Below are 17,906 nucleotides of genomic sequence, written 5' to 3' on the forward strand. Positions count from 1 at the left end.
AGGCACTATTCCAACTATTAATTATAAAACTAAGTATGGTTTAGCTGCCTCCAGTGACTTCCCAGGTGAACCTCGCACTGTCACCGATGCTCTTGCTGATCCCCGTTGGAAACACGCTATGGATGAAGAATTTCGTGCACTGCAGAATAACAACACATGGCATCTTGTTCCTTATCATCCACATTACAACATTATTGATTGTAAGTGGGTCTATCGCATCAAACGTCGATCAGATGGCACCATCGATCGCTACAAAGCCAGACTTGTTGCTAAGGGTTTTAAACAGAGGTATGGACTTGATTATGAGGATACTTTTAGTCCTGTTGTTAAAGCTGCCACCATTCGCCTTGTACTGTCTGTTGCTGTGTCTAGAGGTTGGAGCCTCCGTCAGCTTGATGTTCAGAACGCGTTTCTCCATGGTGTTCTGGAAGAGGAAGTTTACATGAAACAACCTCCTGGGTATGAAAATAAACACAAACCGTCTCATATTTGCAAACTTGATAAGTCCCTCTATGGTCTCAAGCAAGCTCCTAGAGCATGGTATTCACGTCTAGGTTCCAAACTGATAGCTCTTGGGTTTATTCCCTCCAAGTCAGATACATCACTGTTCATTTACAAGAAGTCACAGACTGTTATTTTGTGCTCATTTATGTTGATGATATTATTGTCACAAGTTCCTCTGATAAGGCCATAACAGCTTTGTTGCAAGATTTGCATTCAGATTTTGCACTAAAGGATCTGGGAGATCTTCACTTCTTCCTTGGTATTGAAGTAAAGCGGAACAGTGATGGTGGTCTTCATCTTTCTCAGGAAAAGTATGCGACTGATCTTTTGACCAAGGCTGGGATGAGAGATTGTAAACCATCTCCAACTCCACTTTCCAGTGCAGAAAGATTATCTCTACCGAGGGTGCACTCTTGGATCAAGCTGATGGCACCAAGTACAGAAGTTTGGTTGGAGCACTTCAGTACTTAACACTTACACGACCTGACATTTCCTTTGCAGTTAATAAAGTGTGTCAGTTTTTGCATGCACCCACCTCAGCTCACTGGACTGCTGCTAAAAGGATTCTATGATATGTGAAGAATACATTGAGTGTTGGACTCACCTTCAGCAAGTCCTCCTCCACTCTTGTTAGTGCTTTTTCTAATTCTGACTGGGAAGGTTGCTTGGATGACAGATGGTCCACTGGGGGGTTTGCAGTTTTCTTTGGACCTAATCTTATCTCTTGGTGTGCCAAGAAGCAAGCAACAGTGTCATGGTCGAGTACTGAGGCAGAGTACAAAGCACTGGCTAATGCAACAGCTGAGATCATCTGGGTTAAGGCCATGCTAAAGGAACTTGGAATATATGCTCAAACACCGTGTCTTTGGTGTGATAACCTTGGTGCCACATATCTTTCTGCCAATCCCGTGTTTCATGCAAGGACAAAGCACATTGAAATTGATTATCATTTTGTAAGAGAAAGAGTTGCAAGCAAGGAGTTGGACATTAGATTCATTCCTTCAAAAGATCAGCTTGCAGATGGGTTCACAAAAGCTTTGGCCACAAGACAGTTTGAAGAATTCAAGCGTAATCTAAACTTGAGAAGTTCAGATTAAGGGAGGGTGTTAAACATATCTTGCGCCTCAAATATAGGAGATAGAGGCATGTTTTATTGTTATCTGTTTAAACTACTTTATCTCTTCTTCTCTATCTCCTAATGTATCTCCTTCGGTTGGCAATCTCCACCTAATCCTGTAATCCCCTCGATTGTGTCAATATATGCATGCGGGCTCTCATGTATGAGGGTTGAGACGCTTCTATCATTCTCCACAGAGTGTGGTGTTGATGGGAGGGCATGTATGTAAATGACTATGACTCAAGTGCAGATTGTAGGTCTTCTCATTGTTAGTAAGAGCCACAAAGCACATTAGTAAAAACAGAACCACAATCCTCTCCAGAAAATAATAAGAAAACCACACCAATACATATATTATATCAAGTTTACAAGCATCATTTATTCATCACAATTACATATCATAACAGTAATAATAGTCAAACCTGAATCCACACGATAAAATGATAAAGTACAAATATATTGGCCAACATGATGTCCTATAGGGACGAATGTGAACAGAGCAACGTTTGTCCGTTATTATCAAATCCATATTCTTAGTTTTTCCCTTTTACTTCGGCGATTCCTTTTAGTTCTTTGGGTCCAGCGATTCGTTTTCGTCCTCCATACCATCAGCTGATGCTCCGCTGATGTTGCCCAAGCACTTTACGTGGAAATTATGGGTGCCACAGTCGTTCATGCCCTAGTGAAGGAAAGAAACGACATGTCAGGATCACTGGGTCGGGACATATATATGTTTGCTACGTAATGATGGGGGAGAAGTTGGGTGGTGGGACCGTGGGAGGGAGGTACCTGTTCCGCTGAAGAAGGGATCGCAGGGTTTTTGTCTTCACAAGTAAACCTGAATTTCTTTAAGTTGAAAGAGAGATATGAAATTACATTCAAATAATACACTTCAATTTTGAGTCGTGAGTAGAAAATATTGGTGACCAAGCTCACCCTGCCAAGATCCCCAAACGCAATGGTAACGTTAACGTCGCACGACATGACAGATGCTTCCATTGGAGCTCTACCATCACCGGAGGTAATGAAAATATCAATCCCCTTTAGGATGTTTTGTATTAAGCCATGGAATTTTTTGCGCAGTTGGATATAATGTGCATGTTGCGTATGGACGATTGTATTAGATTAACTATAGTATAGTATAAAAACAAGGTGCAACACTTAGCTGCAATAATATAGATAAAGAGGTTTCGGTGTGTACACTATGGGAGCGATCTCTTCGATTGTCCAAAACTAATATAGTGATGCTGAAATTGGAACCCATGCGAATTTCAGAATGTTTCCTACTTTTGGTGGAATGGCTTACTATTACTTGATCAAGAGGCAAAGGTGGATTTTCGATGACAATTTTATCCGACAAATCCTGGTCTTTCGGCAGAGTTGACTTATTAGGTTCAGTTCCCATTGCACCACCTTTGGCATATCCAGTAATTAATTAATGAACAAATTAATGTAAACACAAACTCTACAGGAGAGGTTATCCTCTTAAATTCAAGTAGGGAAAGTAACGGCTGAACCCCAGCTCGGTGCAGCCACGCTACACCAACGCAAAAAAACATATCAAAATATTTCAAAAAAGTGAAATTTTGTGGGAATGATTATGAACAAATGTTATAGATGGTTGCAAAATTTGGTGCTCAAATGACATCCGGGAGCTCTGCACACAAAAAATTACAAGTTGTGTTCAAACAGTGCACGTACATTTTGGGTAATTTTCAGTAAAAAAATTGTACAGAGCTCCTCGGATGTTATTTGACCACCTAACTTTGCAAGCATCTATAACATTTTCATCATAGTTCTTACAAAATTTCAGATCTTTTTGAAATATTTTGCTATGTTTTATTGCGTGGGTGTAGAGTGGGTGCACCGAGCTGGGGTGTAGAACAACCACTTCATCGAAGTATGCTTTAGTTCGACAATTTCGTATGACCCCAGAAGTCACAAAGCTATGGACCACTGCACCTTACACCACATTCAGAATTAGGCAGGAAAATAAACATTGAAGAGAATCAGTTTTATTGGCAAAACAAGCAACATGGACTTGATAGAAGGAAAATTTCTCTTAACCACGTTTTAATAGCAGGTAGGAACAACACTAACAATGGAAAAACAAATGAAAATCTGAATCCTTCGGGCGAGAGGGCCGTTTTAACATACCAAATATGATAAAATTTTGGGTCAACAGAAGTTTACATTACTTTGTATATTTGATTGATGATAGCAAACTAGCCACTTAGAAAACCCAACAAATATAATCAGGCATTAGCCATATGTAAAATAGAAGATATGGAACTATTTCAGTTTTCCAGATTTTCTCCGCTCAACCACATCCAAAAATTAGTATCCCCAATTTCACAGCGAAGCTAGCCTTCATCCTCATATATACCATGAAGTGCAACATGAGACGATTTGACACGGGTATATCTTTATGAACAATCTTGGGAAAACAAAGATGCTAGTTCTCATTATTTACTTACTTTTTGTGGAATGGCTCACTATATTACTTGTATTTATAGCTTTGCAACAGTACTATGTTTGCAAGATAAGCTATCTGCTATCAATAGAAACTATCAGTATGACGTACTCACCGGCAATCTCTGTTGTTGCTTCGTCTTCAGTATTACGAGTCACATCCTCGTCATTCGACGGAGTAAACTCATCAGGTTGGGCGCCTGCAGGTAACCATACCCAGTAATTAATGAAGGAAAAAAACGTGTGACTCGAACTCTGCTCGGGAGGTTACATCAAAGTATGCTTTAGTTCAACAATTTCATATGATCATCAGCCAAGACAATAGCATTGCGATAACAACAGTCTTTCCAAAATGAAGTACTTTACTAGAGCGATGTACGTTTTCCGCTACTTCAAATAGATATTATGCAGCAAGATGCATGATTCATGAAATTTAACCCTAGTAACGTACGAAAGTTGAGCAAGACACTTGTTGCAAATAATCTGATTCGAGAGAAGCATCTAGAAATTTACAGTACTACTTCTCACTATGAAGCAGTAGTGATCTAAACGCTCTTATATTAGTTTACAGAGGGAGTACAAACATTTTCCTCTTCGCCGGATATGAATTACTTACCTTTGGTTTCCCGTGTTGCTCGATTTGCACCTATACGCATCTGTGGCTTGCTAGGTGCACCGCTCAACATGGTCCTCTGAGTTAGTAACACTGGCACCTGTAGATCGACTGCGTTTGCTGGGAAGGGAGATACGGTGGTGTATATATATGAAGGCTTACTACGAGAACGGAGCAGTGGCTCAGTGGCTCAGTATATGTTTCTTTTTTCCTCTGAACGATGGTTATATGATGCTTAGAGGCCAAGTATGCTACTGTCAGGATTCACCTTTAGCCAATTTTCCGAGCAATTAATTTTTCTAACAACATAAATTCATTGCGGTGCACCTTTAGGCAAAGGAGATGATGAAGCTTTTGTCAGACTTTTTCCCTCGGACAGCCTCACCGTGTTTGCGCTTTCGATTGCACGCCAGACTTAAAAATCTATAGCCTAGATCAATGTGCCGAGGTGATTTCTCGGATGGTTCTCATCGTGAGCACTGCCTATGGGTAGTATTGATAGTCCAAGGCATCGGGAGACGGCCATGCGTACAGTGTGTGAGCCCACTCGCATGCACGCTCGATTGAAAACCAAAAGCAACATGAACCAAAGGCCGTTAGCTGCGGTCCCATCTTAGGTGCTCAAGTGGAAGTGTGCATCTAGCTTTATGGACAGTTTTGATGGTTAAGGGCATCTCCCACGGCGACCCGCAAATTTCCTCCCGCATCCGTTCGCCACAGATGCAGGAGGCCGCCGTCCAACACTGCCAGACTGTTTGCATACATTTAATTACTTTATGAACCAATTGGACGAAATTTGTGCAAACACGGCGAATTTCATGCCCGGTGTCCCGTTGGTTGATTGTTATATATGGCGCAAGCGCAAGTTCTGGTCTATATGCGTGATACGCCTGTTGTTATTGGGAATTCGCCTAACGAGAGCTTGCCATGTTTAGATGCTATTCTAGTCGTTCTTAAGTTGACATGCCTGGAACTTATAATTTGTGGTTACGTTACTTGCGAGTACATTATTGTATTCACACCAGCGTTGTTATACCAGAATTTAGTCGAGGAACTCTGTAAAGAAGATGTCATTGGGATAGTGCGAGGATCCGTAGCCCAGGCAGATGCCTGTGGAGTGGAGCCGCTCAAGTTCGGTGCCTTAGTTTACGTCTTTTGTTGCAATATAAAGAACCATCGATTATCTTACGCTTGGTAATAACAAAAAATCATGCCAAGATGAGCCTGTGACCCATTTGTAGCCCTTTGGTCAAGTTTGTGTATTGATTATCATATTTTCGTGAATTAAATATGCATATCCACATATCATGGGGGGCAACCTTAGCCCAGTGGTGCAAAGGTGGGGATACATTGAGATTCTTCTGTTTGTGGGATCAAGAACCTACGAGTCCTATGATGGAGCGCCCGATCCCCATGATTTCTTGGAGAACTTACGCCCCAGGGATAAAAGCTACCGGGACAGATGCAAAGCTCCCCTTAGGGAAAGGTAGGGAGGCTGCCCTACCTTGACTTTTGAAAAAAAAACATTCTTATGCACGTGTTTTTTCTGAACAATTTGGGTGGTCGTACGTAAAAAAAGCGACTTTGTATGAGAAAGGTATGCTTGTTTTAGTAAACATTGCGCAAAATCGATCCAAAACCAAAAAAGACTAGATCTAGTCTAGTCGGAAACCAAGTCTTCCATTGCAATAGCCAATTCTGAATCTAACAAAATCAAACTGTAAACATGTCATGGGTGTGGTGTTTAAGGAGGCTTTGAGGGTACTTTGGGCGGCATATGGGGGAGTGGCCGAAACCAACTCTAGCTATGCAATAGATAACATTCTAAGGTTTTATTTTGGCTTGGTATATCTTGTGGGCAAAAATTATATTTCTATTAGCTCAGTCAATATCTTTTAGCACTGATTTTACCATTGCTTGGATGAGCTATCTTCAGAGTTGTTTGGAATTCTCTTGCCTTGACTCTAGAGAATCATTTTGTGATTTAGCTGGCATTGCTTTTACTAATGGTTAGGAAAACAGTTATACGCGACTTCTAGGCAACAAAGATCATCAAGACTGAGCTGCGCAGAAAGATGTTTGTGATGGCTTCCTGACGACTTGAGTAGAGTGTCATTCATATGTTTTTAGGTTTTCAAATGGCTTTATCAACAACATTATGGAGGATTTTCAAAAAATATATGAGTAGAACCAAAAACATATGAATGAAACTTTACTCTTTTATTGTGGTCTACTTTTTTATGTGCTGGCGAGAACTTTGGGAGGTAGTCCAGGAGCAGATGCAGATTGTGGTGTACATCAGCGGCATCTAGAAGATGGTGGGTCGTGTCCTGGGTTCTTGGTTCGTGGATGACAGGTATGGTTTTCTCCTCCGATGTCTTAGTCGTGTGGCGGTGCCAGATCTGAAGTTTGATGACGTGTCTAGGGTGTTGCCTCGATTTGATTTGTTTCAACGGTAATGGTTTCGTCTATGACGAGCCACCTGGGAGGTGCGCAAAGTGGCATATCAGCAATGAAGTCAAGTCGACTCGGGTGTGGAGATGAACCATCATTTTTTCCTTTGGTGACTGCTGTGGTGGTGTCAGAGACAGGTGGTGGACTTCAGTGTCAAGCTTAGAGTATTTTTCTGTCTTGTTTGTAATTTTACTTGTTGGCTAGTTTTCCTTTATGCAAAGGCTAACATTTTGCTATCTTTTCAGTTTTGACAGGTCTATATGTACATGACTTGACTTGTACTCGGTGTGTGCAAAACAAAGTATGCTACTGTACAGTGTGTGCACCCAGAAAGGTAAATATTGTCTAAGGTGTGGTGGCCTTCCTAACCTACTTTACAACACAAAGAACCAGAAATTATAGATTAGCTAATTCGAGACTCATGGTACTCGTGATTACGTCCTCTTTTGTACAAGCAATGTAAATTCATTGTGCTGCACCTTCCCGCGAAGGTGAGGATGAAGCCTTTTTCTACTTTTTCCCTCCCTCGGACAGCCATAGGTTACGTGTTAGCCCTTTCGTTTGCACGCCGGACTTAAAAACCAGGTAGATCAATGAGGCGTGCTGCTTTCTCGGATGGTTCTCATGATGCTGTGACATGCAGGTATTGATAGTACGTGCCGCTGGAAAGTTGAATCCTTTGCGGTCCGTGTCACTCAACTCATTATGTGCTTTCACCTTCTCTTTTTTGGTTAAGTATCTACTTCTTTAGACAACGCCTTCGCTCTTGTTTCCCTCGGGCGGCGGTACAATGTGAGTCCACTAGCATGCACGCTCGATTGAAAAACAAAAACGCACGATGCTGTAGAGGGCCAAATGAATGGATCATGTGAAAATTGGTTTACCTTGGGACCGCGGTCCTTTCGAGGGGTTGAAAATACATCTTGCTTTATAGTCAGTTTTGATGGTTAATGACAACCCATATGCTGATCTAATGCTTAAAATTAAGTGTAAGCATAATGTTTATTTTGACTCGAACGGCAGGTGCTCTGCCTTTTCATTTAAGAGTAGGAATATACATAAGAGGGGGCAGTCGTCAATATAATTACAAGGCAACTCTCAGAAAGTCCAAGTCAGCTTTGATTAGAGAAGCCACACCATCCGCCGAGGTAGACTTGCACTACAAGAAATATGTCAACTTGTGACCAGCACTATTGGTCACTGAATGGTCACTGTTTTCAATTTGTGACCTTTTTGTGACAAAAAACATAAGGTCAAAAGCTGGCGGTCATAAACTAACTATAGCGACCTTTCTTCTGGAATGGTCGTAGACGTTTATGACCAAAATACGTCTACTGTGGCGTTTTGGTCACTAGCAACCTCCCCAGGCCACGTAGGCATCCAGCGTGGCAATCTGATTTGGCGCAAGATTCAGCCCGGTCCAATTCAATTTTCTCATGGGCCTAGCCCAACAATTCGGCCTTTTTACTGTATATTTTCTCTAGCTACATGGGCTATTTTTTCTAATAGTTTTGATTTCTACATTGGCCTGACCCAACAATTGGGCCTTTCGTTTTTGGGCCATGGCCTTTTTGGCTCAACAGTTACATTTCTTTTTTTAAGACATATCCAATAGTCAGATGGGTTTGAGTGGGTCCCAATGGTCAGAGTCATGTTCTTCAAATTTTGATTTTCTAGTAAATAAAAACAAATATTTAAATCAGAACTGACTGAAAACAGAAGTAATACTTCAACAACCAAATTTGGCACCTTACAATCAAACATACACCACGTTCATAATCGAACATACTTCACATCAGGTTTACAGCCACCAAGAACACAACTAAATATCAAAATATAACTATCTATCAGAGTATAACTAGCTCCAATGAGCTAGAACTCAATGCTTCTTCACTTCTTGGAGCCCACAACGAAACACGAATGAAGTACATCATCTGCAAGTTATCAAACAATATGGTAAGGAGCAAAATAAAGGCAAATCTAAAAGCACATTAACTTGTAGGCAGTCTGTGTGCATAAATAAAGTAAAACAAGCAAAATGAGGCATCGAAATCAGTGGATACAAGTAGTTACTATCAGCAGCAAGTAAATACTACTCCAATCACATCAGGTTTACAATCCTATAAATGCGACATTTTTATCATGTAAGCATAGAAGGACAAATTAAACATCATTTAGATGTTTGAAACAAAGAACCAGAATTTAACCGTTTGAACAGCAAAAAAATTGTTCCAATAGATCATATCCGGTTTAAATTAACTCCTTTGACACCAATATTATACAACATCAAGGAAGTATACATACTGATCGGGTTTAATTAGCACACAGAAGCCAAATACCAGTAACCGATGAAGAAAAAATCCTGATATACAAAGGTAAGCTCATTGTGCATTTTCCAATGTGATACACAATAAGCATAAGTAACCACCAAAATCTCTCAATACCGATCATTAACTAGAGACCTCCCGGGAGCCAAAGCCCTAACAGCCATGGCATCGAATAGAAGAGTTGGTGTGCAAAGAAAAAGCGATTACCTCTCAAGGGCCGTAGACGGCAGCGATGACCCTGGTGTTGCCCATCTCGAACAGCGCCGACCCGTCGGCCCTGGAGAAGATGTCGACCTCGCCCTTGAGCTGCCGCATCTGCAAGGCAAGGCAGCAAACAGGAAGAATCAGAGTCAGTCGAGCCAGCATGAAGAGGATGAGGCTGCTCTGCTGTGGACAAGAAGATTTTAGCTAGGTATGATTGTTAAAAGAAATCAACAAGATAGTGTAACAGTAGCAAACAGTATTCAGAGCATCATTACCAAGAGGTTAATCACGGGTACCTTGGCTTGAATTCAACATCAATTCAACATGAGGGAGGGAGGGATTGCAACAAGGTGGATCGAACCTTGATGATGCGATGATGTTGCTGCTTGTCCTTGTCCTTGCCCCGCCAGGCAGAGGAAGGGAAGCTCCGCTCGATCTGGCCACCGTCTGTGGAGGTCGAGGCCCATGCCCTCTTAGCTGCAAAAACAAACTTTCTCAGTACACACAACAGGAAACAAGGGGGATCAAAAAACATAACGCCTGCAAGTAGTACTGCTTTGCTATCAGGTGCAATCACACAATTTTTTTAATTTCTACCATGCTTCCATTTTGCAGCAACCAGAAATCAATTGATTGTGGAGATATTTCAAAAATTAGTTTATAGTTCACTAGGCAAGTTACAATCCATCTGTCAAGTAAAATCGCTCATCTGCCAGAAGATAAGCAATCAGACAGATCACACAAATTCAGTATTATTATTGTGCAAACAAAAAAAAATGTTCAGAGTGCCTCCATACACGAATCATAAACATCCTCTTATATTATGGATGCGCTTGTATCAAGCTAGCCCTCACGGTTGGATGGATGCAAGTGTCCTGCCTGGCATGATTAACCCATTGTCTCTTAACCGACGCCGCCGAATACAGGGGACAAGAACAAAATCAGGTTGTTTCTAATGCGTGCATACTAACATTGCTAAGCATTGGCCAGTGATAGTAGTAAGCAACCCCATGCCAAGATGACCCACTTGCTTCTCACGTCGCTCTAATTGTGCCTGTGTTCGATGAAGCGTCGTTTGCAGCTATCTCATCTAGACGTGCTCAAACACTAACAAGACGAAGGTTGATGCTGATCGTGAGTTGTGAAGGTGCGCAGATCTTAACACAAGTGTGGTAAATTTTGCTGCAGAGATGAGTTCTCCATGTAGAGTAATTGAGTCCGGTGGTGTGGCTGTGTTCTTTGTAGGAGGTGGATGGAATTGGACACTGGAAATGCTGCTGTCCGTGCATGACTTGAATGTGCATACCCAGTGCAGTGCAGTTCAGTGCAATATAGCCCACCCAAACTTGCCGCCACGGCGATGTCAGACTACTCTCAACTAGAGAAACAAAACAGGAGACGCTGCGGTTAGTTTGTCGGCAAACAGAGTCTTGATCTTGATACGTAAGTAGGGTGCAGAAACAATGAACGCTCGCAACATCCATCATCAGTCTGCCCATGAAACTGGAGTACACTAGATACAATATCAAGTCATTCTCCGCCAGGTACATAACACTAGATACACTAGGTTCCTTGTAATTTGTAAACCCTGGCTAAATAACCAACCATTGCAATGCTAGACCGACAGACTGAAGAACTGCTCGAGTTTCAGTGGCCAAGAAGAATCGGATTTTGCATCACCAAGAGAGCACAAGGAAAGGGGATTGGCGGGGTTACCTGCCCTGATGCAGATGAACGCCGGAGGAGGAGGCTGCAGGTCCCAGTGGTGAAGCTGGCGCTGATGAAGGCCCACGTAGAGCGATCCTTGGTGCCGTTGCCCGTCGGAGGTGCGGGGGTCGTGCCGGTGACCCACTGCGGCGGCTAGGGTTAGGACCCGCCGTGGTTGTGGATCCCGCCACCGTGGCCCCTGCGAGGAGCCCGAGCAGGACCCCACGGGCTTGGCCTTGGATCCGGCCGCGGTAGGAGCAACACGGCCTCCCCTCTCGATCTGGGTGCACGGCCGTGGCCCCCCGAGCTGGAGCGTAGGGAGATGAAGGAGAGACTAAGGGCGCCGGCGGTGGGGTGGAGGGCAGAGGATGGGCCTCGGGGAGACGAGCTCGCCACCGGTGGGGTTGGGATTGGGGGAGAGGGAGGAGGTCGGTGGCGGCGATTGGGTGGGACGAGGAGGAGTAAGCCCCGTGTCTTCATTTTTGGGGCCGGTTGGACGCACGCACACACGCCTGATGAAGGCGAGGGGAGAGGGATGGCGGAGACGAGGTCGGCTGTGGGTGGGGGCGGCGGTGGTGGGTGGGGTTGGCGGCGGTGGCGGAGACTAGGTCGCGACAAGGGAGAGGACGGCGCGGCAGCCTCGATTGGATCTGGAGAAGGAAAGGGTGGGTGGGTAGGTGGGTTAGGGTTTTGGTCTTTCAGGAGAAGATCCACCGTTGGATGGGCGCGTGATGGATGGCTCAGATCGTGTCCAACTTGGTGATCCGCGTGGACGTGGTTCCTCGCTTCTCATTGGTTGGCTGGCGCGCGCTCAAATATCCAAAATTTGGACCCAAATTTTTGAAAAAAAATTAAATGCCTACAAATCTATGTTGCAAAATTGAACCAAATCAAGGGAGTTTGTTCAAATTATCTCATATTTTACACAAGGGTGCATCTTGAAATGGCAAACAATGTTGCCTAAGAGAGTTTTCATTTTCTTTGCACGAAAAATTTATTTTCCATTTTCCGAGTGCCCGAAATGAGTTTTTTTTGTGAAGGACCTACCATATATTTGTTGCAAAATTGGACAAAATCAATTTTATAAAAAACTAGGCCATATTTAATGCACAATTGACCAAATGGTTGCGTGTAAAAAGTTTTGATCCACCTCTGGTGAAAAAGACAAATTTCCGTCGTTTCAGCTGGAAGCGGGTCAAATTTGAACTGCGCCTGCCTCATAGTTTGCTATTTATTTTTTATAAAAATCATTTCTAGGTACAAAAGTATCTATTTAATCAGAGAAACACCAAAACAATTTCAAGATTCAACCACTAGCTAGGAACGCTCGTTCCCGCCGTTTTGACCGCATTTTGAAACGGGCATAAAAAATTCAAAAAAAATCAAAAAATTGAAAAACCTTCGCATTGTGTCATCATATGTGACCAAGTTCCCAGGAAAAATAATAAACTTGTAATACGACAATTTTTTTAAAAAAAAGTGTTCTGAGAAACGAGTTATCATGTGTGAAGATTCATGGCTTTCGAGTCAAATGATCAATCTTATGGCCACATTCATTGTCTAGTTTGTTCAAATAATCTCATATTGTGCACAAGGGTGCATATTGGAATGGCAAACAATGTTGCCTAAGAGAGTTTTCATTTTCTTTGTATGAAAAATCAATTTTTCATTTTTCGAGTGCCCAAAAGGAGGTTTTTTGTGAAGGACCTCCCAAATAATTGTTGCAAAATTGGACGAAATCAATTTTATAAAATACTAGGACATATTTAATGCACAATTGACAAAATGGTTGGGTGTAAAAAGTTTTGATGCACCTCTCCTGAAAAAGACAAATTTCCGCCGATTCAGTTGGAAGCGGGTCAAATTTGAACTGCAGCTGCCTCATAGTTTGCTATTTATTTTTTCCAAAAATCATTTCTAGATATATAAGTACCTATTTAATCAGAGAAACACCAAAAAAATTCCAGATTCAACCACTAGCTGGGAACGGTCATTCCCGCTGTTTTGACCACATTTTGAAACGGGCATAAAAAATTCAAAAAAAATCAAAAAATTGGGAAAGCTTCGCATTGTGTCATTATATGTGGCCAAGTTCCCAGGAAAAATAACAAACTTGTAATACGACAATTATTTTAAAAAAAGTGTTCTCAAAATCGAGCTATCATGTGTGGATATCAATGGCTTTCAAGCCAAGTGATCAATCTTATGGCCACATTCATGGCATAATTTGTTCAAATGATCCCATATTATGCACAAGGGTGTATATTGGAATGGCAAACAATGTTGCCTAAGGAAGTTTTCATTTTCTTTGGACGAAAAAACCATTTTCCATTTTTCGAGTGCCCAAAAGGAGGTTTTTTTGTGAAGGACCTCCCAAATAATTGTTGCAAAATTGGACCAAATCATTTTTATAAAATACTAGTCCATATTTAATGCACAATTGACAAAATTGTTGGGCGTCAAAAGTTTTGATCCACCTCTGGTGAAAAAGATAAATTCCCGCCGATTCAGTAGGAAGCGGGTCAAATTTGAACTGCAGCTGCCTCATAGTTTACTATTTATTTTTTCCAAAAATCATTTATAGTTACATAAGTACCTATTTAATCATAAATACATGGTTTGATGGCGATACATCGAGGTTTGGGCGGTGGCCAAGGACCCCAACTCTAGAGCGCGTAAGCTCGCATGCCCGACGCGTGGTCACCGCGTGACCGTGGGGTTGCCATGTGTTTTGGGCAGCCTAGGCATGTCTAGTGGGTTGGGCAATCCCCAGTTAGGTTCTAGGAAGAAAATTACAACATAAGATTCTCACGAGGAGACCGATCGATGCTCAAACATGAATTAGCAGCCAAGTGTTTGATTAGCGGTACGGGAAATGCACATGGCCAATGGGCGTGAGTTTTTGCTGAGGATGATCATCTACTAAGAAGAATGTCTTCACAAATTTTCAGGTCAAAAGGAGCATCCTAGGTGGTACTTGCTTTGCAAAGTACCACATTGGATAGAAATATGAATGTTGAAGCTGGGCTCAAAATAATGAATGGATTGAGCTGAAATTTGGTGGAGGATGATTATTTGGGCATTGGAAAGCACCATAGAAAATTGATACCATTTGGACATGCCAAAGTGGTACTTCCTTCACAATGCTCTTCTATGGACAGAAACTTGGGAAAACTAGTGAGAGAAATTGGATGAATGAAATGAGCTCAAATTTGGTGTAGGTAAGTTACATAGGTACGGTTATGCCTTGGTAGATTTTTAGATCATTTGGGTAAGCCTATATAGTACTTACTTCACAAAGCTTCTCTCGAGGTAGAAACTTTGGAAATTTCCTGAGAAAGATTTACTAGGAAAATGGAGCTGAATATTATCATGTGGCAATGATTTGGGTATGGAAGAGTGCCCAAAGAGTTTGAGGTTAATAGGAGGGGTCTAGATAACACTTGCTTTGCAACGTGCCAATCTGGCCATAAAATATAAATTGAACCTGGGCTCACATAGATAATTTGGCCGAGCTGCAATTTGGAGGAGGGTGATAATTTGGGCATATGAAGGAACTGTATAAATTTCATGTCATTTGGATATATAAAAAAGGTACTTCCTTCACAATGCTTCTAGGTGGACAAAAACTTTGGAAATTTGCCGAGCAAGATTTGCCAGACAAATGGAGCTGAATTTTGGCATGCGGCAATGATTTAGATAGGAAAGAGTGCCCAAGAATTCCGAGGGCAATCAAGAATATATAAATAGCACTTCCTTCATAAAGTGATGTTGTGAACAGAATAGGAAAATGAATATTTTTGAATTATTTTTGAACTAGGCAAGGAAGTATTTTTACATATTTGACGAAGATATGACCCAAAGAATTTATGAGATTTTTTTGGGAATTTTCGGAATGACAGAAATATAGGTTACTTCACAACCTAGGGCAAAAATTGACACATGGACATGACACATAGGCAAAACTGATGAGGTGGCGCCAAGTCATACTAATCCACCACAATTGACAAGGTTATGACCATCCATATTGGTCATGATCAGCTAGAAATAAAGCAGCAGACTAGTGCTATCTGCTTTATGACCATTTCGTGTAAGGAAATTACGACCTTTCTGACCAAAATGGTCGCAATGGTTTAGGGTTTGGAGCCCCCCGAACAGCTTTTGACCAATTGGTCTAAAATGGTCATAGGTTTATGACCAATTCTTCCAGGGTCACTGACAGAAGGTCATAAGTTGACATATTTCTTGTAGTGTTGGCGTTGAAGACCCTCCTGCTCCTCTCATTCCAAATGTGCCAAGCGAAATAAGCAGCGGCGGCGGCCTGGACTTTATTGCGCTGGGACCAAACACTCCACCAATGAGAGATGGACTGAAACGTTAGCAGGTAGGAAGGATAGCACAAGGGGCATGCCAAGCTTAGCTTGTTCCAAACAGCCTCAGAAAAAAAGGCATGTGTTGAGGAGGTGGAGTGCAGTTTCAGGGAGTTGGAGGCAGAGAGAACACGTCGTGTTCTTGTAGCCTGTCAGTGGTTGGGAGTCTGTTTCGAGCCAAGGTCCAAAGGAAAAACCCTCACCTTTCTTTCAATCTCGAGCCTCCAGCAGATCAGGTTAGCATCGGGCTTGGCAATGGGACCAATGAACTGACATGAATATGCTGACTTGACGGTGTATTTTTTGTCCTCGTCCAGATCCCATCAATGGTGATGATTCGGATGCCAGACCCGTCCGATTCGAGTTGGGGGTCGCGAATGACAGGCGACACACGTCTCATGCACGATGCACGGCTCCAGTGCGATTTCGTCCCCGGTCTCGGGGCCTCGCTGCTGGAATTCCGGCCGGGGTTCCTTCTCCAGCGAGGAAGGCGGCTCCTCCTCCTCAACGCCGAGGAGGTTACGGTGGATGCGCGCGGCTGGCGTGACGATGAGGGTTTCGTCGCGGGCCAAGTTGTACAGTTCCCATGCCATATCGCCAACGTTGCGGCTCGAGGGGAGGGGGTGGCTCGGTCATGTTGCGAGTCCCGAGGTGGGTAATGGCGGTCGAGGGGAGAGGAGGGGATATTTTTGTCGCCCGACTGCCCCAACTCCCCGCATTTCCCCATCTTGTTCCCCACACGCCTCGCTCTCTCTCGCTCCGCTCTCCCTCGCTCCGCCGCGCCGCAAGTTGGGGTTCCATGACAAACCGCGAGCAGTAGATGTGGGCACTCCCCGACGGCGACGAGGTGAGAATGGGAAGGCTGAGAGAGATCGACAGGTGGTTCATGAAAGCGAAGATGCTCAACGATGCTGCGGAGATGGTACACGACAAGCTGAATGAAGAAGAGATCCAGCACTGATTCCCCAACTACGACAGGCAGCCGGCGATGGGGTTTCTGCTCTGGGCGATGCTCGAGGCAGAATCGCCCATCCAGGAGCAGAGGCACGAATGGAGGGTGTTCGGATCCCTCCGCTACAGCTAGATCCAGCCGCAGCCACCTCCGCCGCCGATGGAGGTGGTGATGGGGCTGCCTGTGCCGGGCTCATGGATGGTGCTGATCGTGATAGAGGAAGACAGCGAGGAGATGGGGACGCCAGGGAGGAGGCAGAAGAGGATGGTCACGGCCGAGGCGTTCTCCGCGCTTCCCCAGGCATTCGTCGCGCCTTTGCACCCTCTCCCGCCTCCAGTAGGGACCTCGCTGGTCGGCAATCGCTTTTGGCTATTGGTCGGGGAGGATTCCGACAAGGAGGGGGAAGGGGCATCTTCTCCAACTTCGTCATGTATGCCGGGGATGAAATATCTGACCTCTACTATATCAATTGATGTAGATGGGGTCAATTTGGGGAGATTGGGGAGAACAGAGAGGATTGGGAGAAAGGAAAAACGTACCAGAAAAAATACCAAACTCCAAAATGATGAAAATGGAGATAAGAAAAATAAAAAAAATGAAAAGGCTGAGATAAATAGTATTGCAAAAAAAAGGTTTGGATTTTATGGAAAATGATGTGGCTGAAGCAATAAAAAAGTGCAAATGCATATGAGGTGTGGTAATTTCCAGCCCATTGCTCTGTGGTATATGGAAGAGGAGTTAGACTTCGGTGAAATTTACATCAGAAGCACTCCGATTACTCCCCACATTGGGGGGGGGGTACATGGGAATAGTGAGGATAAAGAGAAAAAAAAGAGGAATGGGCAACTAGGTTTGGTGGCCTGGTGGGGGATAAGGTTCAAATGGACCTGGATCTAGATTTGGCCTGCTGGGCTCAGGAAGGACCAGAAGAAGTGAAGGCCCAAGCCTTGGAGGCAGGTGGAGAGCCTAGAAAAAGGCCGGGACAGGGAGAGACTGAGGAAAGTGATCTAGTTTGAGGGTTTACCCCTAGCCGCCACAAGAAGAAGAAGTGCTCATGGCTAGAAACTTCGGGAGGGGCTTTGGTGGGGGTAGACCTAACAGAGGAGGAAGATTTGGAGATCCTGATGTTAGAAAGATATGGCAGTTTGGAGGAGGAGACAGAAGCAGATCCAACTCTTCTGATAAT

The 17,906-nt window shown here is 43.4% G+C and overlaps 1 protein-coding gene across 1 annotated transcript; it reads right to left on the reverse strand.

Moving 5' to 3' along the window:
• Window positions 1–9,697: 9,697 nt before the first annotated feature.
• LOC123056721 (uncharacterized) lies at window positions 9,698–16,361 on the reverse strand. Its single transcript, XM_044480017.1, has 4 exons — window positions 16,173–16,361; window positions 11,408–11,705; window positions 10,053–10,168; window positions 9,698–9,871 (listed from the first exon to the last, which is right to left on the reverse strand). The coding sequence occupies exons 1-4, from the start codon at window positions 16,359–16,361 to the stop codon at window positions 9,698–9,700; spliced, it is 777 nt and encodes a 258-aa protein (XP_044335952.1).
• Window positions 16,362–17,906: the final 1,545 nt, after the last annotated feature.

This window comes from Triticum aestivum, chromosome 3A (genome assembly GCF_018294505.1).
Source record: "Triticum aestivum cultivar Chinese Spring chromosome 3A, IWGSC CS RefSeq v2.1, whole genome shotgun sequence".
Lineage (NCBI taxonomy): Eukaryota > Viridiplantae > Streptophyta > Magnoliopsida > Poales > Poaceae > Triticum > Triticum aestivum.

What these genes read in the sequence shown, in the direction of transcription:
- LOC123056721 (XM_044480017.1), bottom strand. Translation starts at nt 16,361, where the DNA reads ATGGCATGGGAACTGTACAACTTGGCCCGCGACGAAACCCTCATCGTC. An exon ending in TCGCACTGGAGCCGTGCATC is followed by an intron (nt 11,706 to 16,172) that starts GTGCATGAGACG and finishes CCTACGCTCCAG; the next exon opens with CTCGGGGGGCCACGGCCGTG. An exon ending in GTTCATCTGCATCAGGGCAG is followed by an intron (nt 10,169 to 11,407) that starts GTAACCCCGCCA and finishes TTGTTTTTGCAG; the next exon opens with CTAAGAGGGCATGGGCCTCG.